Below are 27,959 nucleotides of genomic sequence, written 5' to 3' on the forward strand. Positions count from 1 at the left end.
CCTCCTCTCCTCACCATAACTCTGTCTCCTTTAGAATATAAGCTCCATCAGATAAGGGACTATTCCATTTTTAGTTTTATATGCCTAGGACCCAATGCAGTATTTGACATATATTTAATAAATGACTGCTAAATAAAATTTAAAGTCTTTAAGAAACTGTTGATATCTAGGTCATCTCACCATGATACTATAACTTGACAGTCAAATACCTCAACACATAGCATATATTTGTATACATACATATATACACATAAATATATATTAACATAATTGTGCATTAAAACAAAAATACAAAGGCATGTAAAGTATATATAGTTCCTTTAAACACAATAATAGGGGAGCTAGTTAGGAAGACCTGAGTTCAAATTCGACCTCAGGCTCTTACCAGCTGTGTGACCCTGGGCAAGTCACTTTACCCTGTTTGTCTCAGTTTCTTGATCTATAAAATGAGATGGAGAAGGAAAGGGCAAGCCACTCCAGTATCTTTGCTAAGAAAATCCCCAATGGGATCACAAAGAGTCTGACATGACCGAACAACAACAAACACAATAATGCTGAAGATACTATGCTAATTATCTAAACTGTTCTCTGAACAAACATTTGGGCATCTCAGAATGTAATGCCTTGACAATTTTGTCAGAACTTTTTCTAACTATTTCTCCTCTTTCAAATTAAGTAGGACGTTTCAATGTATTATCATAAACCTCCAATGTCATTTAATTTCCAGCTACAGTTCACTGATAATTAGGTCTATAGGAGGAGTGACGAAATTTTCTTTATAGGCCAAGAGAAGGAAAAAGATTATTCTCTTAATTGGGTACCTGGAATAGTGCTAGAACAAGGAGAATTCAGAGTTTACTTGGGCCTTTCCTTTTGACTTGCAGCTGAAACCCTTCGACATGTGAAAATCTCCTATACTGTTGTTTCCTCCTATTAGAATTGAAGATCTTTGATAGCTGGGATTGTCTTGCTTTTCTATCTGTATTGCTAGTGTTCAGCACATAATAAACACTTAATCAATATTTTATTATTCACTCACTCATATCAGTAGATGACCTAAAGCCATATACCTATCTGGCACACAAGTAGCCAGTACAACATAAAATGAAGGAGATTCATTAACTGAAGATGGCACAAACACAGCCACAAGGCATTCCCATTACTTCTTCAGGGTGGCCAATTACTAGTGATTTTATTTACAAGTTAAAAGGATATTTCCTATATTACCTTAATAAAAATATAAATTCTTAATAAAAAAAACAACAAATCAAATCCATGGAGTGGACATTTAATTAAAAAAAAAAAACCAAGACCTGGTTTACCAGACACTTTAAATACTAAGCATTCACTTTCAAGTGGTTTGTTACATCTGAAATTTCTTTTCTTTTTTCTTTTCATGTACTTTCTTTACAAACAAGCTTCTCTAGTTAGGTTTAATAAATGGCTCCATCATAACCGAAACTGAAACAGTAGACGTTCCAAATGTGATAAGCTATTTTAGACAAATGTCACATGCATATACATTCAGGCAAGAAGAGCAAGGCAAAAATTCTCAATCAATTTACACATGTCTGTGGGTAAGGATGAACTGTATGAATTGATCCATGAATTCTACTTTTCTGGGTTTACTGCTTCAATCTGTCTGTTTCTATGGTATTACACACCAGCATGGCCAGATGATAACCACTGAGGTTAAGAACAATTATTTACTTGAATGCCTGTCTCCAAGTCCAGGCTGAATACAGCTGCTTTTAATTACGGCATGTATACAAGAAGGATTTAATTTATTATGGATTTGAGAAACAATTTTTCCTACTTATACTGACAATAGAATTCTTTGGCTTTAACAGAATTCTTTGGCTCCCAAAGGGTTAATAATCTTCCTAAAAAAGAAGACATAGGATAAAATACAGTTATATATAGTGAATACAACTAATGAATCTGAATGATATCCTCAAGTCCCAAATGTTGCCCAAGGTTTGCAAAATTTGTTGGATTGGGAGACTCTGATCTAGAATACTTTAACCATGTAGGCTTTAGGGGGTTAAGGTGGTAAAAAAAAAAAAAATGGCAGGGCTCAGCAGAGGAACTTGCCAAGGGAAAAAAGGACTCACGTCAACAAAAGATCTACCACATATGCATTTCTCAGTTCCTCTTCAAGTATCATGCTATAATATAAATCTGATAAAATCAGAGGTTAGGTTCTCTATCAATCAACTAAAAGCACCCACTTTTCAAGTTAATACTGTAGTAAGCAGGAAGACAAGACCATTCTATGCTTTTTCCAACCTGACCTCCATACAGCTGCCTAGTTAATATTCAGAAAACATAGATAAAGCTGACTGTGTTACACCTCTACTCAAAAATCTTCAATGGCTTCCTGTTTCCTCTAGGACAAAACACAAAATCATCTTAACTTGGCATTTAAAGCCCTTTATAATATGGCTTCCATCTACCTTTCTTGTCTTATTTCATTTTGCTCTTTTCTTGCCCTCTCCATTTTAGCAAAACTGACTTGCTCTCTGGTTCACCATACAGACCTCTGCCCAAGTGGCTCCCCTACATAGTGGCAAACTCCCTCCAAAAAAAATCAAATCAACAAAACTGCAAATGAACAAATTAAAATCACGTGCATACACACACCCATACACAGAAGAATTAAAAAGAATTTATCATCAGCTACTATGCAGTTATATGTTTAGTAAAGCCAAGTGAAGTAATAAATGAAAGAATATCTTTAAAAATATAAACTATCCAACTAACAGAAGACCAAATAGACACCTTAAATAATCCAATCTCAGAAAATGAAGTAGAAGTAGTTGTAAAGGAACTACCAAAAATAAATTAAAAACAAAACAACCCTCCTGGCTCTGAGAGATTAGCAGAATTCTCCCCAATTTTAAGGGAACAATTAATACTAATGTTACACAATTTAATCTCAACAACTGAGAAGGAAACCACTCTATTAGACTCCTCCTAAGAAAAATACAGTATCTATACCTAAGCCTTGAAAAGATGAAACAAATGAGGAAAGCCACAGACCAACATCACAAAACTTCAGACCAATATCAGAAATCCTGAAAACATATACTCTTTCCCTGACCTCACAGAATTCCTACCTTCCTTTCAAGTACAGCTCGTGTTGCTACCTACATACAGCCTTTCTCTTTCCTCTCTCTGTCTCTCTCTCCTCAGTTACTTTGTATAAATTTATAAACCTTGCATTGACTTATACATGTACATACTGCACCTTCCCAATAGAAAGTCAGCTCCTTGAGAGCAGGGACAGTTTTGCTTTTGTCTGGGTATCCCCAGTTCCTACCATGGCCTTTGCACATAGTAGGCACTTAATAAATGCTTACTGATTAACTGACTGATGTAGTGAATAAATAGGTCCACCATTCATTCATTAACATCCCATATTTGCAAAGTGATGTGAAGGATATGAAGAGAAGGATCAACATGCCCTTGAGAAACTTAGTAGGGTAGATGAGAATTTCACACAAATAATTACAGTACAAGTTATAATGTAAAAGTGTAATATGAGAAGTACATGGTGTTATGTGTATTCAAAGAAAGGCATGATCCCAGGATCGCTTTGGGGGGGATGGGGTATTTGAGCTGGGTCTTTAAGAATGGTTAAGAAACAGACAGGTAGAGTCCCAGAGGAAGAGCATTTCAGGCAGAGGTAACTTTGTAAGCAAAGACAAGAAGATGGAAAAAGAATGTTTGAGAAATCACAGAATGATGACAAGGATATGATGATAAGGCTGAGTATTGGGTGACAATATTTAAAAAGTGGGTTGGGGCCAAATTGTGGAGGGAATTGAAAGGATGAAGCAAAAGAGTTTGCTGTTGTTTAGTTGTTTCTCAGTTATGTTTGACTCTTCAGCTAAGATGCTGGAGTGGCTTGTCATTTCCTCCTCCAGCTCATTTTACAGATGAGAAAATGGAGACAAACAGGGTTATGTGACTTGACTAGGGTCACACAGCCAGTCTGAGCTTGGATTTGAACTCATCTTCCTGATTCCAGGCCCAGAGCTCTATCCACTGCACTATTTATTTAATAGGGAGCAGGAAGTTGCTAGATTTTTGGAGCAATACAGTGACACCATCAGAACTGCGCTAAGGAATGTCTTTCTGATGCAACGTGTAGGATGTATCGGGGGTGGAGATGGAGAAAGAGTCAGGAGGCAGTTAGGAGGTTATTATAATAGTCCAGACAAAAAGAGAATGAGATTCTGAACTAAGGTGTTGGCAGTTAGGAATGGAAAAAAGATGGATGTGAGAGACAAATTAGAGGGAAAAACCGCAACTTTACACCTCTTAATACCTTCTTCCTGACCAGAATTTGGGGTCCCTATCTTATAACAAGTATATTCCTTAAGAGACATTCTTATCCTTGAAATCTAATTCTCAAAAGCTTTTGTTACTCTAACTTTAGGTAGTCTTCGATTCTTAAAATCCACTGTTGTCAGTCCATCGGTCCATTTTTATTCATTGCATCAATTAATCAGTAATCATTCTCATTTCTTCCCTCCCTGTCTTTCACTAATTTTCTTGGATCCCTTTAGAATTCTTTAACTGTTTTAACGAGTGGCATCAAAAATAATCACTCAGATCTGAACCTAAGTCAGTTATCTCTCATCTATTAGTTTTTACTGAATAAAGTTCATTGTCTCCTTTTTTTTAGATTCTGAGATTGTCTCCTGGTTCTACAGTTTCTTCTGTGACAATCCTCTTTGGATGTCTTCCAGGGCTCTAAGGTCCTTAGTCCTTTTCTCACCCCCACCCTCCAATTTTACAATAATTTATTTTTCAGAGTTTTCATTTGATTTTCTTGCTTCAGCTACCACTTACTTTCCTTTCTTCCAAATATTTTTTTGGTGTTTGCTTTTGAATATTCCTGCCAAATAAACTGACCTTTCTGAAAACCGAGCTCATATCTTTTATTTTCAACGACATGAACTCTTCCTGATATGCATTTGCATCACTTCTGCAGCCTGTATAGGGTTTGAAATTTAAATGAAAAGTAAAATTTACTGTGATTTATCATGTACTGAATGTCTGCTTATATTCATTAAATATTCTGAACAAGGAAATCTTTCTTAGGCATATTATCATGATGTCTAGACTTGCAAAGAACACTGGATAGCGAATCTAAAAGCCTGAGTTCAAATTCTGGCCTTTCTATCTATGCGATTTTTCCACTTATCTGCAGAGTCCTAAGTTTAAATTCTGAACCTGCCTTCCCACATCCCACCCACCTATTAGTTTAGAGGTGGCATAATAAAGATTTAAAATTGATAGGGGAGTAAGGATGGCACAAATCACCCTAAAAATATGCACCATAAAATGTGCCAGTATTTCAAGCTTCCCAATTTAAACCAACTTTTCCTAAGTTTTGTTTTTAAGCCTTGATCACTGAATGGCATTTTTTAGTCTTTTAGCCTTTTGATTTCAGTCAGGATAAGTTATACTCACTCAGAATGGTAAATTTTGTCTAAGAAAATCATTTCAATATTCACTGATAAAAACTGTAAGATTATGAAATATTTGAGCTGCCATCTAGTCCAACCATTTCATGTTATAAATAAAAAAAGTGAGACCCAGAGAAGCCAAGGACCTTAACTAAGGTCACATACATGGTACACTGAAGCTCAAGGTCCTCATCTTTTAAATGGGATGACAATATTACTTGTACTACCTATCTTACAGAACTGTTATGAGTTATTATTATATGACATTAACCAAAAGGTAAGAAGGAGACTTCTAAAATTTTTACTTTGGGTGGGATGGGGGAAGGCAGGTTCACAATTTAAACTTAGGACTCTGGACATACGTGGAAAAATCCCATAGATAGATAGAAAGGTCAGAATTTGAACTCAGGCTTTTAGATTCCCTATCCAGTGTTCTTTACAAGTCTAGACATCACAATAATACACCTAAGAAAGACTTCCTTGTTCAGAATATTTAATGAATATAAGCAGACATTTCAGTACATGGCAAATTCCATCAGACTGCAACTTCACTGTTCAGATAAACAAATATGAATTTATACCTAAAATATTTTTTCCAGCTCATTCATGAATGAAAAATTTAAGGGGAAAGCTTCTACTATGAGAAAGTACCTTAATGCAAAAAAACCCCCAAAACCTGTGCATTATAACATTTCTCCACTATCTTGGGTTCTCTACTTTCTAGTTCAGGAAAAAAAAAACCCATCATTTGACCTACATCCACGTTTCACATTTTAGTACAATAGCAACAATGACCTTCCTACCACCAAAACTCTTCATTATCCATCCTTACCAAGTAATTTCTTCAGTGAAACTAGGACTAATCTAAAAACCACTTTAAAAAAACCCATTCATTCCAAAGTCTCAAGATAACCTTAAAACTAATGTCAACAACAAAAAGAACATATTTTGTCAACATATGTTTTAGATGGAGCCACAAGTCAGTCTCCTAAAACTGATTTACTTATAAGCTGTATAAAGTCTCTACTTTGGTCTACATTGGTGATATTTCTCTATCTGCTGACACGATCTCCTTTGCTTTTTTCCCCTTCTAACATTTACAAAGGAAACATGATTGCTTCACACCTCCTTTAACCCCTCCTTGCCACCTACCTAAGCTGGTACATCACTTTTTCACTTTTTATATTTCCTAGATGAAATGAAAGATCTCACTTAGTAAGGAAGAAGTATGGCATTGTGGATGGAATGCCAGGCTTGGAGTCAGGATGTGATCCTAAGTTAAATTCTTACCTTCTCTGAGCCCCAGTGTTTTCATCTGTATAATAGGAATAACAAAGGTACATATCTCATAAGATTGTTGTAAGGCTTAAATGATATAAGGTATGCGAAGTACTTTAATAAACCTTCTACATAAAGTCTGCTCTTATTTATTACTATTATCAACAAAAAGATTTTCCAAAATATTAAAGGAAATGGTATCACATCAAATTCTGCTTCCTCTTAATACTTTTATACTTCAACAAGAACCATGATTTCTCCTTGCTTTAAACCCATGATGCTCAGAATAATGAATTACACATAAAAGACTAACAACATTATTTTCAAAGATGGTGATCAGTTCATTCCTAATATATCAGTATCTATATATTCTCTTCATTCCTTTCAGACCAGTGAAGCAAACCTGTACTCAATCGTGATTTTTTTCTTTTTCCGTTCAAAAATCAAGGGGTCATAGGATTTTGAGCCAAAAGGGACTTCTTAGATATCACCTAGTATCTCATTTTTAATTGATGAGGAAGCTGAGGAATAGATAAGGAAATTAAGCCCAAATCTCCCTCTTAAACTTCAGTTCCACATTACCAAATGCCTAGTGTCATTTCTAACTAGATGTTCTATAAGCATATCAAGCTCAACAAATCCAAATAATTCCCCTCCCCCTCTTTGCAACCTAACTACCTTGCCTGAGTTTGCAATGAATTTTCCTCAACTTCTCATTTTCCCTCACCTCACATATCCATTCAGAGGCCAACCCTTCTCAATTTACCTTCAAAGTTTTTCTGTGTCTACTTCTCTCCAACCACATGGGCAACACACTAGTTCAGGGCTTCAGCACTTCTCACCTCGACTATCACAGGGTGGTAGCCTTCTTATTTGCCTACTTGCCAGTAGTCTTTCCCCTTTCCAACTCATCCTCCATGCACCTGCCAAAAATCATATTCCTAAAGTAGAGGTAGGACCCTGCTTGATAAACTCTAGTTGCTCTCTATTACCTCAAGGATCAAATACAAACATTGGATCTGGCATTTAAAAATCTTCAACATATGGTTCCAACCTACCTTTCCAGTCTTATATGTTATTCCCTTCATGAATTCTTCATTTCTGCCAAACTGGCCTTTCTTCCCATACCTTACACATATGACATTCCATTGTCTGTCTTCATGAATCTTTGCACAGTCTGTCCCCTATGCCTGGAATGCGTACCCTCCTCACTCCTACTCCTTCAAAGGTCAACTCAAGTAGCTTGCCCTACACAAGGTATTTCCTAAATCCCCTCCTCTCCCTACCCCCCACATCTTTCAGTGCCTTTGCCTTCAAATTACTATGTAGCTATTTTGTATGTATTTTGCACATATTTGTATGTGTATTTGCTGTCTCCCCTTTGCAAATATAAGCTCTTTTAAGGAATTTTTGTCTTTGTATCTTGAGGGCCTGGAATAATGCCTGATCATGGTGAATATTTTTAAAAGGCTTTGTTGATCAAGGGGCAGCTAAGTGGTTCAGTGGATACAGTGTTGGGTCTACAATCAGGAAGAATGACCTTCCTGGTTCAAATATGGTTTCATACACTTCCTAGCTGCGTGACCCTGGGCAAGTCACTCAACTCTGCTTGCTTTAGTTTCTTCATCTGCAAAATTAGTTGGAAAAGGAAATGGCAAAACACTCCAGTATTTTTGCTAAGAAAACCCCAAAGGGATCATGAAGAGTTGGACATGACTGAAGAACCAGAAATTCTGGATCAAGGGATCTGCTTCTTGTCTTCTCATATGTTCCTAAAATAGTTCTGCCTCCTACTCATCAACTCATTTTATACCAAAGACTTTACAGAACTTCTTTCTATAAAAGACTTTGAAATGTTTCATGTTTTCCTACAGAATTCAAGATTCTACAGATGCATAGACAGAGAGGTGAAAGGGCCCTTAGGGATCATTTAGTCTAATCCCTGACCCAGTGAAAGAATCCCTTCTGCGAAAAAGGATTCTTAGCAACAGCCTTGTTGTACATCTGTTTTCTAGTACCACAACAAAATCTATATTACTATTATTCACAGCTTTGAAATGTAAGAACTTAAGAGTTGAGAAATTAAAAGATTTGACCATAGTTGCACATTAAGTAGGTCTGCGAGATCTAAAACTTCAGAACTTGGACAACAACTTCTACATTCTTTTCTCTATGCTTTTTCCTTCTTTTCTTCCTCTTGTTTCACCTCTTCCCCAGTCTTCTTTGCCAGCAGTTCACAAAGCACTTAGGAAACCCTCATATGTGGCATTTCTAGCTGAAGAGGTAGCTGACCCTCTGTAATGCTAAATTTAAAAATGCATTTCAGTCCCTTGCATTCCAACTGGCATACTTTTTAAGAACCCAGGGTCACCTCCAGCCAAGTTCTACTACAATGCTTCACCAGGGTGTGGAGGTGACCCTGGGTTCTCAAAAAGAATATACCAGCAGAGAACAAGCTCTGACAGGCTTTAACAAGTAAGAAAGACTTCAAGTATGGGCCTGTAGTAGACTATATGTCTTATCATCTGACTAGAAGCCTGGTTAAGTTTGTAGAGGCTCACGATCATGTTGGTCACATGGTGCTGACATATTCAGCCATACTGACATTCTATATTGAAAACCATCTACCAAGCTATCAAGCATTTATTAAATAGCTGCAAAGTGCTAGGCACTGCTGCATTGTCATCATCACCAATGGAGAGAGTACCCACACTGGTGAAACCATGGGTCCTTGGAAGTATTTCACCTCCCACTTTTTTTTTTTATTATCCATGTATACTGCTTTGTTTCCTCTTTTTCTGAATCAAAAAAATTTCTCTCTCAGCAATAATGAATTCTTGATATTGATTCTTTATATTCTTGAGATTTGGTGATGAAGATTTTCAAAGAGTTGGAAAAAATAATGGGAGGCATATTCCTGGGTAGGGAGGGGGAAAGGAAGAAGCAAAACAAACCTACGCGGCTACAATCTGAAATACCTAAAATTGTGGAATCCTTTTTCCTCTCCTAATTAAAAACAAAAACAAAAACTGAAATTTGTTCAACTGACACAGCTGTAATGATCATCATATGATAACCATAAGGTCATAAGTCACTGAACTACTCCAACCAACATGAAATAAATTACTTGCTAAATTGGATGCCATTTCACAATAGCTTTCAAAACCTGGCTACCAAATAAACTTTCATAATAGCCATTGTCAAATATTACTGTTGCGTATTATGAAATCAACTGGAATAAAGGCTAGCTTTTTAATAAAAGGAGCTACTACATTCCTGAAAATGAAAATTCAAGGTAAGAAAATATACTAAGCACATAAAATGAACCAGATCATTAGATTTTCCATTTGCCTCTATGTAAAATTTTAGACCACTGGAGTGCACATGGAACAAGTATAAAATAAGATCTGTTTTCACTATTAAGCAACCACAAGCTGTAATGTAGACACCTCTAATCCCTGACACACTAAATTTTTAAAAAACAGAATTAAGGTTAACAGCACTGAAAAAGATGAAAATTAACCCTGTTTTTTAAAGTAGTACACTCAACAATACACATTAAGTCATTAATATTTAAACTGACACAATGGTAAAATTAAGGGATGACACACTTTCATACAAGATCATTGAATGTAAGGACTATAGCCATATATTTAAATAGGTTAATTAAATTAGTATCTAATGCTTTTAGAAACCATAATTTATCCTATATCAATACCATTATAAAAGAATTTACTTTCCTATTAACTGGAAAGCAACACAACAGTTATACAAAGAAATTAATTTAACTAAGGAGTGGAATTTCTCCCATTTTAATTATGTTCTTTTAAAAATCCCATTATATTTTGTTTTCTAAGACAACAGGCTCAATAAATATGGAACAAATAAAAACAATCTTAGCAGAAATATTTTAAAAGGATTTAAATACAACAATCCCATCCTTTAAGAAAACATCCAATTACAGGTTTCAGAATCACTATTAATTTTGATTTCGACTTAGCAATGGCCAAACCAAAATCCTCATCCACCTCTTTTCTCACTCCCCTTCTACCTACTGTACATCAATTTCCTTATGTAAAAAGTCTTGTCCTGCAGCAAGTTTCTTTCCATTGGTTGTAGATACTGCTGATTCAGGAACTGTTTTCACTTTGCTAAATTTATCTTAATTTTGGCAATCTGCCACCATTCTACACTGTCCCTTCTACTCTTCCCCATGTTAACTTAAAAATCCTTAGGGAAATCCTATTAATAAAACATCCAAAAAATTACAGTAATCATATATTAATATTTGCATCAAAAAAGTGTACGTTGCTTGTTCTTTAAATAGATAAAAGTATTTTGGGGTTGGATTTCTCATCTTTACTACTCTAAGACTGAAATGGAAAAAATCCACTCTCCTGCCCCCCAAAATATCTTAATACACACTGGAAAAAATTACATTCTAGTAAGTTATACACCAAATTACCTTAGGACTGAAATAAACACAAACCAAACTCAAAGAAAAAGGATACAGAATGTTAAAGATTTCTCTTTTTAAATGGCATTTTTAAAACAGGAGAATTTTAATTTTCTATAAAACATGTGATGTAGAAATAGAAGCTAGGGTAGAAAAGAATAAGAGAACTTGAACCTGTAGGTACTTAAATAAGCTTATTATGTATGATTTCTTAAAATCGCCTATGAAAATATAGAATTGCTCTTTTCAGATATAAACTGAAAGGAAATATTTATTGAAAAATCTTTATGTGATGAATAAAACCTATTCCCCTCTACCCATTAGTTTGGCTTATAATTATTATTATAATTAATTCTCACTTCACACAAATATACTATCAGAGTTCATTTATTCATGAAGTTTTATGGTTATCCTAAGGGAAGCAAGTGATATTCAGCACTATATCAAATATCACTTTGCCTATTCAACACATTCCAATAATGTACGTGTATCTCAAAGTTATATATGTGTATTTCTGCATGTATATATAGACATATATACTATAGTAGTATATTAAATTCTGCTTAAGAAAAGTATATTTTGCTTGTTTGCTCTTTAAGAAGATAATGTGGAATAAAATTTGCTTCCTTCACCTCAAAATATTTTAATGCGTATTGAAAAAAAATCTGAGAAATGGCATGCCAAATTACTTTAGCACTAAAATGTACACAGAGATCAAATTCAAGGAAACATTTATATGCATATATGTCACATATTTAAGTTTTATAAATACACATATCAAGGTTATCTCCTATTAAGGCAAGCCATCATGACCTAATTATTAAAGAGAAGAAAAAGTATTCATATACTGTTCAAAAGTGCTCACTGGGTTTATTCCAAATCTCATGTAGATATTGTATTTACTAACATAACTGGGCTTCTTCTGTCACTTAGAGGTTAAGGGATAAATCCAGGCTTATATAATCCATCAATTAATGTCAATGCTCATACTTTCATGTCTAAGTCTTTCACGCTAAAGTCAAATATCCAAATTTAAGACTCTTTCTGACCAAAATTACAAAGATTCCTGCTGTCATTTTTATCAACATATTAGTTCACAAAGTAAATTTCAGTATAAATCATTCAAAAAATTTCTATGGGCAGGTCTCACATTCTGCAGCAGATAAAGCACAAAATAATCCAGCTATCTAGTCCAGTTATAGCATCATAGGATCAATCATTGCTTTAGAATTGGAACAGGGCCTTAAAGGTCAAGTCCAGATTCCTCATTTCATAGATGAGGAAACTCAGGACCAGAGGTTAAGTGACTTGACCAGGGTCTCAAGGCTGTAATATAAACAAAATCTAAATTTAAAGTTAGCAGCTAGCTGGCACAGTAGATGGAGTGCTGGGCTTGGAATCTGGAAGACATACTTATCTTGGTGGCTTCAAATCTGGTCTCAGACAGTAGTTATGTGACAGCACAACAACAACAATAAATTTAAATTAGTTTATCAATTATAAATATGAAACTGAGTATTCCAAGAATATTATGGGAAGAAATTTCAAGGGTATCTATTAATTTCTATAAGCAAGTCTTAACATTTGTATTCTAAAGGTACCCAATCTTAACGTATTTAGATAGCTCAATGATGTAAAGAAGCTTTGTCAGGGAAGTTTTCCTAAGAAAAACCATTTCCCTGACTCTTATAAAACATATGGCCCTTTTCTGTTTTCAAATGAAGGAAGAGTAGACCACAAAGGAACAATGAAAATATACTTTGTATTAAACTATGTACATACACTATAATTCTCTCAATATCTTCTTAATAACTACAACATTAAAAGAACCAAAACCAAATAAGCAATCTTTCAATATATGCAATCTTACTACATGACTGACTTTCACAGAATAAATTAATCCTGAAAGGCATAGAAGCAACCAATACCAAGAAGAAATTGTAACAGTGTCAAGGAAAAATAGGAAGGAAGGAAAGAAAGAGGGATGGAAGGAAAGGGGAGTAGGAAGATGGGAAGGAAGGAAAGAAGGAGGGAAGGAAGATGGGAAGGAAGGGAGAGAGGAAGTAAGGTAGGAAAGAAAGAAGAGAAATAGTTTTTAATTTTACTCATTACTCACTAGAAAAGTTTCCATTAAGAATGACATTAAACAATGATTTCAAAAAGAATCCTTCCCCTTGTCACTAACACATTTCCTCCTACAAAACCTCAAACTGAATTTTTTGACATCTATGCAGCACTATGCTAATAGGCAACATGGACATGGATTTTCATCACTCGAGCTTTTACATCCATGACACCTAAAGATCATCAGTATTCTCTCTCTTCCATCTCATGAAGTTAAGAATCCAGTAGTCAACAGAAGTGCTAGCAAGCTACCAGACTTGCCTTCTTCCCCCTCTCTAGAATCCTAAACCGCACACTGAACTCCAAAGTTGATATTTCTCTTGTGTTTCCTCCTATTTTAGTCCTTTAAAACAGTCAATATGAATTAGTCTTAAGAATATTGCAAAATCAAAACAAATAAAATAAGTTAACCTGAACAATCCAGTTCTCTTTACAACATAGTTTCAACACTAAAGGCAAAAAAAATTCTGAAAAGGCAGTCATAAGTCAATATCTTCCTATCAATGTAATGATTATGTTGCATGTGGACTTTTCACATTTAAAAATAGATTAATTTGGAACCTTCTAACTTATTTTTCTTACGTTGACCTGGGCAGAATGAGGTCCAGAACTTTTATCGTTTGACTATCAGTACATTTGACTCTAAAGCTTAATTAAGCAAGGTGTTTCTTCTTTAAACTACAGCACCAATGCTAAGTACTTATTTTTGATCACTCAATGTTTTAGACACAAATTTTAAAGAATTTCTAAAAGTGTAGTATATAGCTAAAATGTCTATTACCCAGAAAAAGCCAAGTTAAAAAAGACTTAAAAATTGAACTAGCAGATTTTTTTTCCTTTTAAGTCTTTTCACATTTGCAATGAACATATTAGGGATAAGTATTGTCACACATAAAGGCAGTATGCAGCTGTCACCTCAAAATTAGCTTTAAATTGTTCTCTAAGGGCCCATGATCAAGACTAATGTTTAGCTAGAACCCAGTAATATAAAAGAACAGTAGAAAAGCAACCATTTTGAGTCATATCAATGTTGCTCACTTGAAAACAATAGATTGATTCAATCTGAATCAAAGAAACATTGAAACTGAAAAGAAACATTGTTTCAATTTATCTGAGTGAATTTCTCTTCTGGGTAATTCTAGTTCCCCAATTCCAACTAAGTTGATGCCATAATGTATAAAATTTCCAAAGAAAAGTTAACAAAGGAAGTTGCCCAACCCATCATCAGTTTAACTTGAAACACTGAAGAGCAGTAAACAAAAATAATCACATCAAGTAGATTCACAGAAGGTTGAGAGCTAACAAGGGCCTTAGAGAGGACCTAGTCCAACTCCCTCCTTTTACAGAGGAGGAAACTGACAGAAGGAATGCCCCAGGTCACTGAAGGAACAAGACAGTAATACTCCCTTTTCTTAGCTCTCAGGGTTGTGTTGACAATCCATTAAGAATGTGTATAGTTAGAGAGTTACAAAGTGCTATGAATTCGTAATTCGGCCATTTAAGGGTGTGTTCACTTAAAACTTTTTTTTGTATATATCTGCTGCATTCACACAGAATGCAAAATGATGTATCTTGTTTCATATATTTAATATCTGGGCAAGGAAAATGAAAGCAAAATGATAGGGCTTATAATTATGAGCACAAAATGCTCTGAAAATCCTCAAGTGTTTCATAAAACACAGTATTTTCCATGGCATGGTTACGTATTTTATAAAGCAATCTAATAGTGTTATAGCTGTTCAACTTGGAAATTAATGAAGGAGCTATTTTTCAGAGAGTTAAACATATACAATCACAGATTTTATTGTCCAAAGTTCTAGGTATAAATAAAGATGGTTAAAAGAAGTCTTTAAATGCAAAACACAAATGCCTACTCCCTAATACAAATGCATAATGTCCCTTACCAAACACATTTTATGAAAGATAATGATTATAAATGATTTTCTTCCAAATAAAAAATAAATATTACTTAAACAAAATGTAATTAGAAAGTCTTAAATAACACAAAGAACCGTTCAGTTTAGTTTACTTAATTAAACAATGACCAAATCTTTCAGAAATCTGCAAAATTCTCCATCTAACTTTCTTAACACAAATGTTCCCACTACAGAAATGTGGAAAGATCTACCCAGTGTAAAATGTGGTCGTGGACCAGATATAAAATCCTCAACAAAAAGTAAACAAGACTACTAAACAATATTAATATTTACAGGGAAATATGATACAGTATCATATTCAAAGAAAATTGAACCAACATTATTCTTAACATCTTCTACTGTCAAAAGACTTCGACTCACAATCTTTCTCCACCAAACCTAAATAGGTTAAAAATCAAAGCCTTTTGTTTTGGATTGAAGACCTGACTGCTTTCCGGAGAGCTTCCTATCAAAATATGGAAAACAGGGTTGTATATTAAATCCCAAGATCAAGAAAGCTTTTAATGACCTGACAATGAAGAGGGAATGAACTAAGCAAATGACATCCTGAGGATATAAGCTCCACAAAATCTGTGTTCAAGTGTAAATTTGAGAATTTTCAGCAACACTGAGAAGTCCCCAAAAAGGATAATCAGAGGTTTCTTATTTCATTTACATTCTGAGTCCTGTGGGCAAGAACCAGGTCTTATTTAGTATTCTGTACCGTGGCTACCATATACTACCAAAATTCAATAAATGGAAACATAAACAAGTTCTGCAACAAACACTCTGGATGACCAGCAAGACTCCCGGTTGACTCTAATTTTTAAATCTTCAGTCCTTTCACATTGTTAGCATAAACTAACATATTATTCATAAATATGTAAGTATAGAAGCTTGATATTTTCATTAGCATGTTATATAGAAGTACATTTACATTGTTATGGAATTATATATCCTGCAACAGGCAGCTAATTCAGCACGAACTATAATGAAGACGCTTTGATTTGGGCAAAAGCAATTATACTCTGCCCTTATGTCACACCTGAGGGAACATGTGGGTCGTTCAAAGACAACGAACACATTGAAAAAAACATAGCAAATGGTCTCAGACCGACTCTTTTAAAAGAAAATATTAGTATGTCTCTTACCTTGAATATCCATTAGAAAAAACAGATCTATTAGTGAAATTTAGAGTTCCCAAGGAAGTCAAGTTGTCATCTCCCTGGCACCTATTCCAACTTTCTGAACCAACAGAAATGGGTGGAATGACATTAAATACAGGCTTGTGATCCTGCTGCTGAGAAAGGGACGAAGTATTCAAGTCGTAGTGGTACATCTGTCCCCCTGAGGTACTCACACCATGAACAGAAATGGCAGACATCTTGTTACCAATTACATTTGCCCCAGAAAAACTTCCTTGACAGTAAACTGGGCCCAGTTTCTCCTGTTTAATTACCCCAGGAGTACAAAGTTCAATAAAATCTTCCTTTTCTGTTTTCACTTGAGGCAATGGCATATTAGAACTGGGCAAAATCAGACCCCCCTGCTCAGTAATTTTAGGCTTAGTGTCCGGCAAAATAAGAGGTTTGCAGTCTTCATCTACATTTTCTTCTAAAAGAAATGACTCATCTGTTGCCAAAGGAGAAAGCAAACAGTTTTCTTCTAACAAGGGGTCTAATCTCCAAGGGCTCTCATTTGCTTCCTTACTTGGGGACCCAGAGGACAATTCCAAATCATGTAAAATATCAAAGGTACTTTGGTCTTCAGTATACAATTTTGCATTGCCATCATTAGTGCCAGTCAGGCCCTTTTTTAAAGTCGGCTTTTCTAAAGCTTTATCGAAATTAGATGTTGTTGGAAATTCATTGTCTGTAGCAGAAGATGCTGAACTCTTGGGACTTTGGGGCACCCTGGATGATTTACTGAGGTTTGCGATGCTCTCTTCAAGAAGCCTAAAATCTGTTTCACCAGAAGAAACACCAATTTGGCCCTGTTGGGGAAATACCAGATCGTTTCCCATCACTTTTGAATCTGTATCACCCATGTAGAGTCCCATTGAGAGTGAGACCGCCTTGGAGAGGTCTGCCTGCTGTGCACTGCTTGTTGATCCTTTAGAATAGTCACCCAAAAGAGGTTGCTGCTTAGAGTCTGACTGAGAAGTAGCAGCCAATGAGGATGAAGGTGCAGGAATCTTCACAGTAGCTCCACCCCTTATCGTTTTATAAAAGTCCATTACATTTCCTCTGCTTCGACCATGTATACTTTTGGGGGTTTCTTCTCCAAGGGAGGGACTTAATGATTCCTTTGAGTCCATCAGTTAATACCAGCTAAAAAAGAACATATACACCATAACTAAATAAGCCACAAATACATTCACATCAGCATTTCAGTGATAGGATTAGATTCGTAATATGACAGAAGCTCAACACGTATGGGTTCTACTAATCTTACTCCCCATCACCAGAAGGGGTAGTTTCTCTCTTTCCAGAGTTATTATAATAGCTTTTCCTCTGCTTCATTAAATGTACCATTCTATATACTGCAGACCACCTGCAAACCTAACAGCAAAATTAGGAGATGATGCTTTGCCATTCATTTGACCATTGGTGTAAAAATATAATGCACAACGATGCCTGTGATTAATAGTTAAAAATTATTATTTTTGAAGCTTATTAGATTATATATCATTGTATTATGAAAGGTGGGAAAATAACTAAAACCTATCAGGATCCATCACTTTTTAATCAATAGTGCAACAGCAAATACGGCACCAGAATGCTGCTACTTACTCCCTAAATTTCCCAACTGCAGTTCTCCATCTATACCCATTACCTATCATACCACTACCTGCAAGGAAACCCTCTACTCTATTTCAATAAACCAGCACTGCCAGTCTGTCAATCTCCTAGATAAGGGGAAACATTCCCTTTTTCTGAACTCTATTATTCTGGCTGGGTGGTAAAATGAACTAATTCAGTCTTAGATATTCACAATGAAAAACAAGCCTGGCTTAATATTAGCTAATAACAGTTTAAATATGGAAGGATAAACTAGAATGTTACTGTTTCTAACAAAAATTTGGACTTATTTGAAATGCAAATATAAGCTTATCATTGATTCATGTTGATAGTACAGGATACTGTCTATATATGTTACATTATATATCTATATATAGTCATCTGTAACCATTAGTATGCCCCATTCTTAGCTTACTGCATTTCCCCCCCCCTCCCCTTTTGAACACAGTACTGAAAAGAGAAATAAAACCATGAAAGAAAAACAGAAATCCAGACAATCTGATTGGAACTGAAGAGCCATAAAAAAAAAAATCCACAATAAATAAAACTCACTGGATTCCAAGCCTTCACCCATGCCATTAAAATCCCAAAATATCCCATTTGGTTGTCTATTAGAAAACCATGCCTTCAGTGAAAGGACTAAATTGAGAATACATTTAATAATCAAAACGATCTGAAAGGTTCGAAACGACTGACATGAATATTTAGGACGATCTAATCCAGTTCAATAAGAGAAAACTTCCCTGTAGGAAGAAGTTAAAAAACATAAACTTGATTGTTGGCTTCGAAGTAGGGCCGCTGGGGAGTAGGAGTGGGAGAGGGGCTGAAGGTGGGTGGGGTAGGGTGCTGCAAATAACAAATCTGTAGTGCATATGGTTTACCCGCCTGGTCCCTCCGCTACGTTTACTTGATAATGATCTCTAAACACATACAAGGTATCAAATGGAGTCTAATGAATTTCCACGGCTTTCCTGACAGCTGCCTTCAAACACGAAACCAAAACAATACCCAGTTCGGCGGAGGGGGGGTGAGGGTGGGGGACAAAAGACAAAACGGTCCCTCAAGCAACACTCTTCCTAGTTTAAAGTTGCAAATGATTCTGCAACATTAACCGGCCATTACGAACAATACCCAAATGTCTAAAGTGGCATAACAGAACGTCAATTAGCACGTTTACAACCGAAATACAAACATCAAAACCACAGTCCGTCAAAAACCTCCGGCTACACGACAACTAAAGGAAAGGTCGGTTTTCAAGACCGTCCCACCGCATTTAACCACGGCGAAAAAAAGGGGGGGGGGGAATCATTCATTATCTAATTAGAAGGAAGAAACCCCCACAAAAGCGCCAAGTGTCTAGAAATGTGTCGAGACCTGTTGAGCTCTTTCTCCGACACGCCCACTTCTGCAAGATAACACCAGCCCCTTAAAGAAGTCTACAACTTCCAGGCTGTCAGCCCCTTTCGTCCCCGAAAAAAAATCCACCCATGCTCAGAAGGGCGACACGTCGTAGCCTCGACGGAAATTCTAATCAATCCTAGGCAACAGTTAACATTTTCGGGAGAGAAAAGAGTAAAGGCGCTATTTCGCTTTTTCCGCGTTTAGAATAAAAATAGATATCAGCCCTCAAGGAAGAAAAATAAGGGGTGGCAGAGAGAGAGAGAAAAAAAAGTATTGCGGCTTTCCTAGTACGGTATTAACTCAACCTGGAGTCTTGGGGCCCCCGACTTCCCCGCCACGGAGCTCGGAGCCCTCGCAGAGGGGCATTATTTCAGCCTCCTGGTCCGAAAGTACAAGCTCAGCTTCCTCCCGTCCACCCTACGTACCCGGGCATGGCAGGGGGTGGCGAGGGGGAGGGATGAAGCACTGTCACCCTTTTTCTGTCCTTTCGTCACTGTCAAATCTCCCTACTCAACCCCTCCCCATTGCCCCCTCCCCCGTTAATAAAAGTTTGCAAGATTCAAAGCCGCCCCCTAGGACTCCGTGCCTTGCCAAGAAAGACTCTCAGGGCTTTGGGGGGAGGGGGGGCAGAGGTAGCAAGCACCCGTACCCCCCCTCTTTCCTCCATCTGCCTCTTACCTCATCCAGGGGTCCGCTTCTCCCGCCACCTTCCACAGCTCCCACCGCGAAAATAAACAACTTAGCGCGTGAAAGGAGGAAAAAATGTTTTTCTAAAAAAAGGAAGTTAACAGCCGCCCCCTTTTCCATAGGGGGAAAAGGGGAGAACCCCTATTTAAAAAGTCTTGCCCCTTTCCCGCACCGCCAAGAACAGCCCTCGGCCCCTCTTCGGGTCTTCAGGACTGTTGTTTATTGGTACGTTTCTTCTCCCCGGAGCCCTCCCACCCCTCTTCTCCTTCTTACACCCACTTTCAGCCGTCCCCGACAGGCGGGCGGTGACTCGGGCTCTAGTCACAGACAGCTAGCAAAATGGAGGAGGAGGAGGAGGACTAAGAGGAGGAGGAGGAGAAGGGGAGGGAGGACACGGGAAAGGGCTGCCTGGTTGTGGAGAGAGAAGGAGAGCTACACCGCGTTGGGGGCGGGGGGGGGGGAGGGAGGAGGCGGCGCCACATCCACATACACACACGCACATGCACACACGCACACACACACACTCACATATTTCGCCGCTCCCAGAGAGTACGAAGCCTGAGGGGCAGCAGCAAGCGGGGAACGATGCAACCTGTTGGTGATTGCGAGCAATTGCAATCGCACGCTCAGCTCCCCAAGCCCCTCGAACTCAGTGCAGCCCGCCAGCCGCCGCCTCCTATTCTTCTTCCTCCGGCAGTAACTTACTCCCACTACCTCCCATGTACACTGCGCCCCCACTCCTACCCCCCCGGCCCCCACCTACAGGCTTACCTCCCTGCAGCTCCGATGGCAGCAGCTAAGCAATGATTACCGCATTTCAACCCCAGTCCCTGCACGCGCAGAGTCCTCCCCACCCCCTCACCCGTCTGTCCTTCATCCCCAAAGGAAAATCAAAAATAAAAATAAATGCGGCGGCGACAAACCTGGGCTTTCTGGGGAGGGAGAGGAAGCAGGGAAGCTTAGTTTGTGTAGTTTCTTTTCTCCCTTCCTTCCCGCCCCCACCCTACTCCATTTCTCCAGGCTGAGCTGACTTGGAAGATCAATTCTGATGACGGGGATGACGAAGAATACCCGGTGGGTGATGCATGTGACAGAGGACCGGCGAGGCCCGCTGTCCACTCCGAGGGAACTGGGCTGGCGGGGCGCGGAGGGTGGGGGAGAGTGACTAGTGCACAAAGTCCAGAGGCCTGGGACACGGGGCCGGGCAGGGCGACGGCTGTCTCCAAGGGACAACTAGGCGGGGGTGGTCCGGCCACGGCCAGCACCAGATACTTGGAGTGTCTTAGGAACAGAAGCCTAGAAAGGCAGACAGTTCGGGACCGGCACGGAGGAGGGAAGGGGTAGCGGTAACGAGCAGCCCCCAAGCCACGCATTTAGGGTTGGGGAAGGAGGAGGCAGGGAAGGGGGCGCGGTGCGGTGCACAAGTCTATCTCTCAGACTTGAGCGACAGACACGCCCTCGGGCGAACATTTAAGGGGGGGAGAAATAGCATACGTACATGTGGCCCCGAGGGAGTTGCATGCATGAAGGGTCCCCCCACCCACGCATCGTCTGTGTAGCGAAGTCTGCAGCCGCCGCTCCCCCACCACCGTGCTCTGGCGCTATGAGAAGTTGCAAAGCCAAACCCACCCTCCCTCTCTCTGGTCCCCCACCCGAGTCGAGTTGGAGCCGCAGCGGCGGCGGCAGCAGCAGCAGCAAGAGAAGAGGCGTCGCCTGCCAAGTTCAACCTCCACCCCTCCCATCGCTCTCACTTAAAGGAAGTTAAGGCCAAATGAAAAAAAAACACCCACCCTCCAGCACGCTGCACTTTTGGAGTGGAAAGAGGGGGTGTGGGGGATTTGCATGTGGAACAGTGACTTGCACCGAGAACGGCAGGGCCCTTGCACCTCTTACGCACAGAACCCACATCTAACCTCCTCTTCAACCCCAGCCCCAGCCCCGGCCCAAATGGCGAGCCGGGGCCCCTCCCCTCAATTTCGGTTGTGACATCTGCTAGACCTCGCACGTCGCCAACGACTGACCCTTCCCCTTCCTCGCTCCTCTCGCGTCCCTCCTCCCCTCGCCGGGGCCCCGACCGAAAATCTTTTCAAGTCTCTGCAAAAACTCATTGCAAGTTCCCGTTACACAGTGCCCCCCCCCCCCCCCCAAAGTCTAAGTGAATCATGTGTTTAATTATTGCGGAACGGCGTTTAGGGGGGAGACGGCCCAAAGACCCCCGCCGCATCCCAAGACCCTCCCCGGTGGAGCGGGATACTGCTCCCCCTCCCAGGGAGTCCGCTCCCGCCACACACAGTGGAGAGCGATAAAAGAATCTAGTCTTCCACCCTGGGTGCCAGTTATCGTAATTATGGTTATGATTTGTCTGTGCGTGCACGTGAGGTGATGTGCCCGCCCCTGGGGTGACAGCGGCGCGGGAAAAGTATGTTTGGAGAGGGCCCCGCTGGAACGCTCCCGGCTCCCAGCACTCCGGCACCCGCAGCACCGAAGCTGTCACTTTAGGCCTAGTCCTCGCCCGGGTCATCTCCCTCCCCCTCCCGATATCCTGACCAGGGATTGGGCAGCTTGCCGGAAGTTTCCGGCCGCCATCTTGGTAAAGTAAAGTTACGCTCACCGAGTCCTGGAGTCCATATTGGTTCAGGGAGTATTCTCAAGCAGGAGCCACACCCTTTTATTTAGGAGTTTACATGAAACGTGTCAACTAAAAACCTTTGTTACTAAAGAAACTGGTTCGGCCTTGAACTGACGGACGGTCTCGGCAGAGAAGACTCCCGCTGGCTTCTCTTCTCCCCTTAACGTCGCTCCTAGGTATCCATATTGGGAAAGTAGATGGTGTTCGCCATCTTAGTAAAGGTTGAGGGCAAAGGTGCATGCGTAGAACACGTCTTGGTCAGAAACTGACCCAGAGTTAGGTTTGAACCTTTCATGTAGAATATTAGTGTCAAACTCAAATAGAAACTGGGGGTCACTAAACCGTTCATATTGATCCCTTTGGCAGCATATTGACTTAAAAAAATCTCCCACTGACGTTATGTTCTACTGGATTTTTATATATTTTATTACATATTTCCCAATTATATTTTATTAGGTGTCTGGTAACAAGAGTAGCCTGATGGATCGTGTTTGGCGGGTTATTGTCCTCTTGAAGAGGATCAAAATGACACCACTATACTAGAGTCAAGTGTTTTATAGTGTGTCTGACGGTGACTGATTACACCAGTACCAAATAAGGATGTTCTGCCACCGGTCAGGCATAAATAGTCCATATGAACATTTGGTGGTGGAGTCTCTAAATTTGCACATCTTGAGTTTCTTTTGAACTACTTCAATCCTACTTTGCTCATAGATCACAGCACTTTCTCCTATGAGGCCATGCCATGCTGAGTGTTCCTGTGCATGTCACACGCTCAATTCCAAAGTTCTTAAAGAGAGACTTTCAGAGTGTCCTTGTATTGCTTCTTCTGACCACCATGTGAATACTTGGCCTGTGTGACTTCTCCATAACACAATCGTTTTGGCAAGCATGTTTCTTTTGGTTGCACTTTGAAGTAGAGTTTGAATGCTTAGTTCAAGAAAGCACCTCCATCGTCTGGTATCTTATCCTGCCAGGTGATCTTCAGAATCTTTGTGAGACAATTCAAATGGAAACCATTCAGTTTTCTGGCATGGCACTCCAGCACTGTCCGGGTTTCATAGGCATACAAAAATGAGGTCAGCACAAGGGCTTTGTAGACCTTCAGTTTGGTGTCTCTAATGTAGAGTGCCTACTCTGTGGGATGGAAACAAAACCCAGGAGTTTGGGGTAAAAGACTACCCACTTGGAAAACTGAAGCAAAGGAGATGTGGAGCCTTGCCTATCTTTCCACCATATTATGACCTTTCAGGGGCAGTTAGATGGCTAAATGAATAGAACACTGGGCTTGGAATCAGGAAAACTGGTCTTCCTGGGTTCAAATCTTACCTCAGATACTTACTAGCTGTGTGACCCTAGACAAGTCACTTTAACCCTGTTTGCTTCAGTTCCTCATCCGTAAAATGAGCTGGAGAAGGCAATAGCAAATCACTCTACTGTCATTGCCAAGAAAATCCCAAATGGGGTCATGCAAGGGTGGGACAGGAATTAAAAAAAATGACTCAACAACAACAAATAAACTCTTTCCAAAGATCCTGTGAAAAACTTAGCCAGTTTTTTATCCACTAATTCTTAGATATTAAAAGTCATGAGATTTAGAGCCTGAAAGAACCCTAGAAGTCAGCATGCCAATAAGCGTAATGGATTTGAAGTCAGGAAGACCTGGGTTCAACTCCTGACACTGACCAACTGAGTAGCCATGTGATCAAGGGTACAGTTTCCTCATCTGTAAATTGAGGATAATAATACCTGTAGCATTATTACCTCATAGAGTTATTATAAAGTTCTAACAAGATGATATATGCAAAGCTTTTAACAAACCTTAATGAGCTACATAAATATTAACCATTATTAGTTTCAGAGATTTAGAGGTCATCCAGTTCAAGTCCTTAGTGGGGAAACTAAAGCCCAGAGAGTTGAAATGATCAAAGTTTACACAATAAATAATCACAAAACTAGAGAATTATCTCTTTATCAGACTCATCACCTATTTGCCTACTTTTGTTCATATTGGTATTAACACCTTACTTAGAATGCTCTGCTCCTATATCTTCCTATTGGAATACTATCCTTCAAAGATCCATCTCAAATACTTTATGATTGTGCCTATTTGGAAGTAAATACTTTCCTTTGTCTTGCCATTGATAATATTTTTCAGTACCTGGGATACAGTAGGATACAATGATAAGTACTGGCTCTGGAGGCAGAGGATATGAGTTTTAATCCTCCCTTTAATACTTACTGCTTGTACAACCTTGGACAAAGCACAATCTTTTTGAACCTCAGCCTCTGCATTTATAAAATGAAGAGAATGGGTCAGATGACCTGTAAGGTCCTTTCCAGCTCTAGCTATGAGGCTATGAAGAATAACAAATTGAGATTCTTTACTTAAAATTACTCATTTTTCATTAAAGAACTTTAAAAGTATCTTTTCCCATCTCATTAGTTTTTCTAGAAGAGGGCTTGAGATTTTTTTTAGATTACTAATGATCCAGAAAACATTTTCTTACTGAGTTATCTGATTACACAGATTAAAGGAAAGGCTATTATCTCCTATATAAAATGAAGACATTGGTTTTACAGTCCCTAGGGCCCTGTGCCACTCTACAGTCTATGATCATAGAAACCTATGTTTGTTACTTTTGGAATCTGATATAATAATCATTTTTTTTTTGCAGTGAATTCAGTCTGTGAAGAAAGTGTGAATTAATCTAGCATCTGTTTTTTTAGATATTCTAAAATGTTGGATTTAAGTGAGATAGAACTTTGCAAAGTTAGCCTTACTCTTTCCTCCAGGAAATGAGGTAAAAAGATGGTGACCTTAGAAGGGATAGCACCAGTAGAGGAAAGGACCAGGAAGGGCCTTCTGTAGAAGGTGACACTTAAGTTGAGTCTTGGAAAAAACCAAGATTTCCAAGAGGCAGAGGTGGGAAATGGGAATATTCCAGGCTTCGAGGACATCAAATGCAAAATCGTTGAAACAGGCAATAGGACATTATAGGTGAGAAATAGCAAATAAGCCAGTACAGCTGAATTGTAAAGTAAAGGTCATGGAGGGAAGTAATGTATAGTCTCTTCTCTCCTGCTTCTGCTGTTTTGACCTTTGCAATATCAAATGTAAATTGTGACAATCAGCAAGATTGTATTAAGTATCTGTTGTGTACTAGGTATTGTGATGGGACATAGGGAAACAAGCACAGTATCAAAGTTAGATAGTCCCTGCCCTCATGGAGCTTATGTTTCCCTAGAACAGTACAACATATTCCCAGATAAGTCAATATAGAAGGCACTCACAACTGTAGAAAAATCAAGTTCTTCTTTTGAAGAAACACTCAAAGTGAGTCTTGGTGGAAGTTATGGTGGAAATCCGAAAAATGGAGGTGAGGAAGGAGAATATTTCAGGAACAGAGGGAAGCCTGTCTACAGGGACCAAGGCAGGATATGGAACATTGGGATAGGAGAAATAGCAAACAGGCTCAATTGGCTAGAAGATAAAGTTCAGGACAGGGAGTATGTGTAATTAGGCTAGAAAGATAAACTGGATTTAGACTGTGGACTTTAAATGCTAAACATAGTACTTTCCATTTTATCCTAAAACCAGTAGAGACCCACAAACTTCTTCAGCAGAGGAGTGATATGGGCACACCTGCACTTTAAGAATATTAATTTAGCAGCTGTATGTGGAGCACACATTGGGGAAGGGAGACACTGGCTAGAGGGAGACCAATTGGGTGGCTATTGAAGCAGTCCAGATGGTGAATGATTGTGGTATGAATAGAGAGAAGGGGATGAATGTAAGAGGTGTTGAGGAGGTGGAATTGATAAAATTTGACAACTGATTAGCTAGTGGGGAGGGTGAGTAAGACTGAAGAGTTGAGAATGACTGATGTTTCAAACTTGAGTGATTGAAAAAATGGTGATGTCTTTGGCTGAAATTGAGAAATTAGGAGGCGGGGTGTATTTAGTGGGAAAGACAATGTATTCTGTTTGGTACATGTTGAATTTGTTATGCTTATGGGACATCCAAGAGGAGATATGCAGCACATAGTTGGATATATGGGCCTTGAGTTCAGAAGAGAGACAAATACTACATATATAGATTTAGGAGTTATCTGTGTAGAGATGAGAGCTGAACTAATGGGAGATGATGAGATCACTGAGAGAGAGGTCCTGGGATGACCCAGGACAATGTCATGTCGTATACTCATTGATAAGAGGCAGGACCTGAATGATGATCCTGAAAGGGAAACAGAAGGAGCAATAAGACAGAGAGGAAAACAACCAAGATAGAGTACTGTGATGAAAACCCAAGGAGATGTATATTGAAATGTTTACATTTGTTGATAATTGTTTAGTTCATAATTTAAAAATTTTTTTTCAATTGGAAGAGTATCTAGACAGGATGGAGTAGTGTTGAATAGTGGCAAATATGGAGCATTCAAGAAGACTAAGGACTGGGAAAAGGCCATTGGATTCAGCAATTAATGACCCAAGAGTGAATAGTTTCAGTTGAGTAGAGGGATGGAAGCCATTTTATAAAGTGGTTTTGGAGTGTGTATGAAATGATAAAGTTGAGGCAATGAGGGCAGAGAATTTTCCATACAAGTTAGATAGTGAAAGAAAGGAGAGACTTAAGGTAGTAGCTGTAGGGCATGGCAGAGTCAAATGAAGTTGTTGTTTTGTTTTGTTTTTTGAAAGCTGGAAGAGACCTGGGCTTACTAAAGGGAGCAAGGAAGGAATCAATGGATAAGGAGAGGTTAAAGATTAGTGAAAGAGGGGATGATCAAAGAGGTGAATTCATGGAGGAGATGAAAAGCAGCAACTAGATCAAGGGAATTTGTTTAGAGGTTGTTTTTGACAAGGAAAAGAGCCACCTCAAGCAAAGGGGAAGATTCTGGAAAATGATACTGAGATGACATGAGCTGGAATTGAGGAGAAGAGAGAGAACTTAAGATTTAATTTTTCTGCAAAGTGTCTCTGCTGAGAGGGAGGGTGTCATAGTGGTATAGGTGGCTTAGAAGGGAACATCACATAAATAGTCTTTCAGTGTATAGACCATGAATTAGAGAGTCCTTCCAAGTGAGAATCAAAAGATATGGCTTTTTGGTTTCTTACTAGCAGTGTGACCTCAGGAAAGTGATAACCTCTCTAGGTTTCAGTTTTCTCAACTATAAATGACAGGGTCAG

The 27,959-nt window shown here is 38.9% G+C and overlaps 1 protein-coding gene across 7 annotated transcripts in view; it reads right to left on the reverse strand.

Moving 5' to 3' along the window:
• NR3C1 (nuclear receptor subfamily 3 group C member 1) overlaps nucleotides 1-21,730 on the reverse strand; it is a 133,223-nt gene extending 111,493 nt beyond the window's left edge. For 2 of the 7 annotated variants that reach the window (XM_072630639.1, XM_072630635.1), the window contains exons 1-2: nucleotides 21,642-21,730; nucleotides 16,406-17,584 (exon numbers count right to left, since the gene is read on the reverse strand). In XM_072630639.1, the coding sequence (XP_072486740.1) occupies nucleotides 16,406-17,571 (1,166 nt within the window). In that variant the 5' untranslated portion in view covers nucleotides 17,572-17,584; nucleotides 21,642-21,730. Of the gene's footprint in view, nucleotides 1-16,405; nucleotides 17,585-19,761; nucleotides 19,850-20,134; nucleotides 20,644-21,066; nucleotides 21,450-21,641 lie in introns of those variants that run through there. The other 5 variants (XM_072630640.1, XM_072630636.1, XM_072630638.1 and 2 more) reach the window with 5 other exon arrangements.
• Nucleotides 21,731-27,959: the final 6,229 nt, after the last annotated feature.

The sequence above is a fragment of the Notamacropus eugenii genome, chromosome 1 (assembly GCF_028372415.1).
Source record: "Notamacropus eugenii isolate mMacEug1 chromosome 1, mMacEug1.pri_v2, whole genome shotgun sequence".
NCBI classification, from domain to species: Eukaryota; Metazoa; Chordata; class Mammalia; order Diprotodontia; family Macropodidae; genus Notamacropus; species Notamacropus eugenii.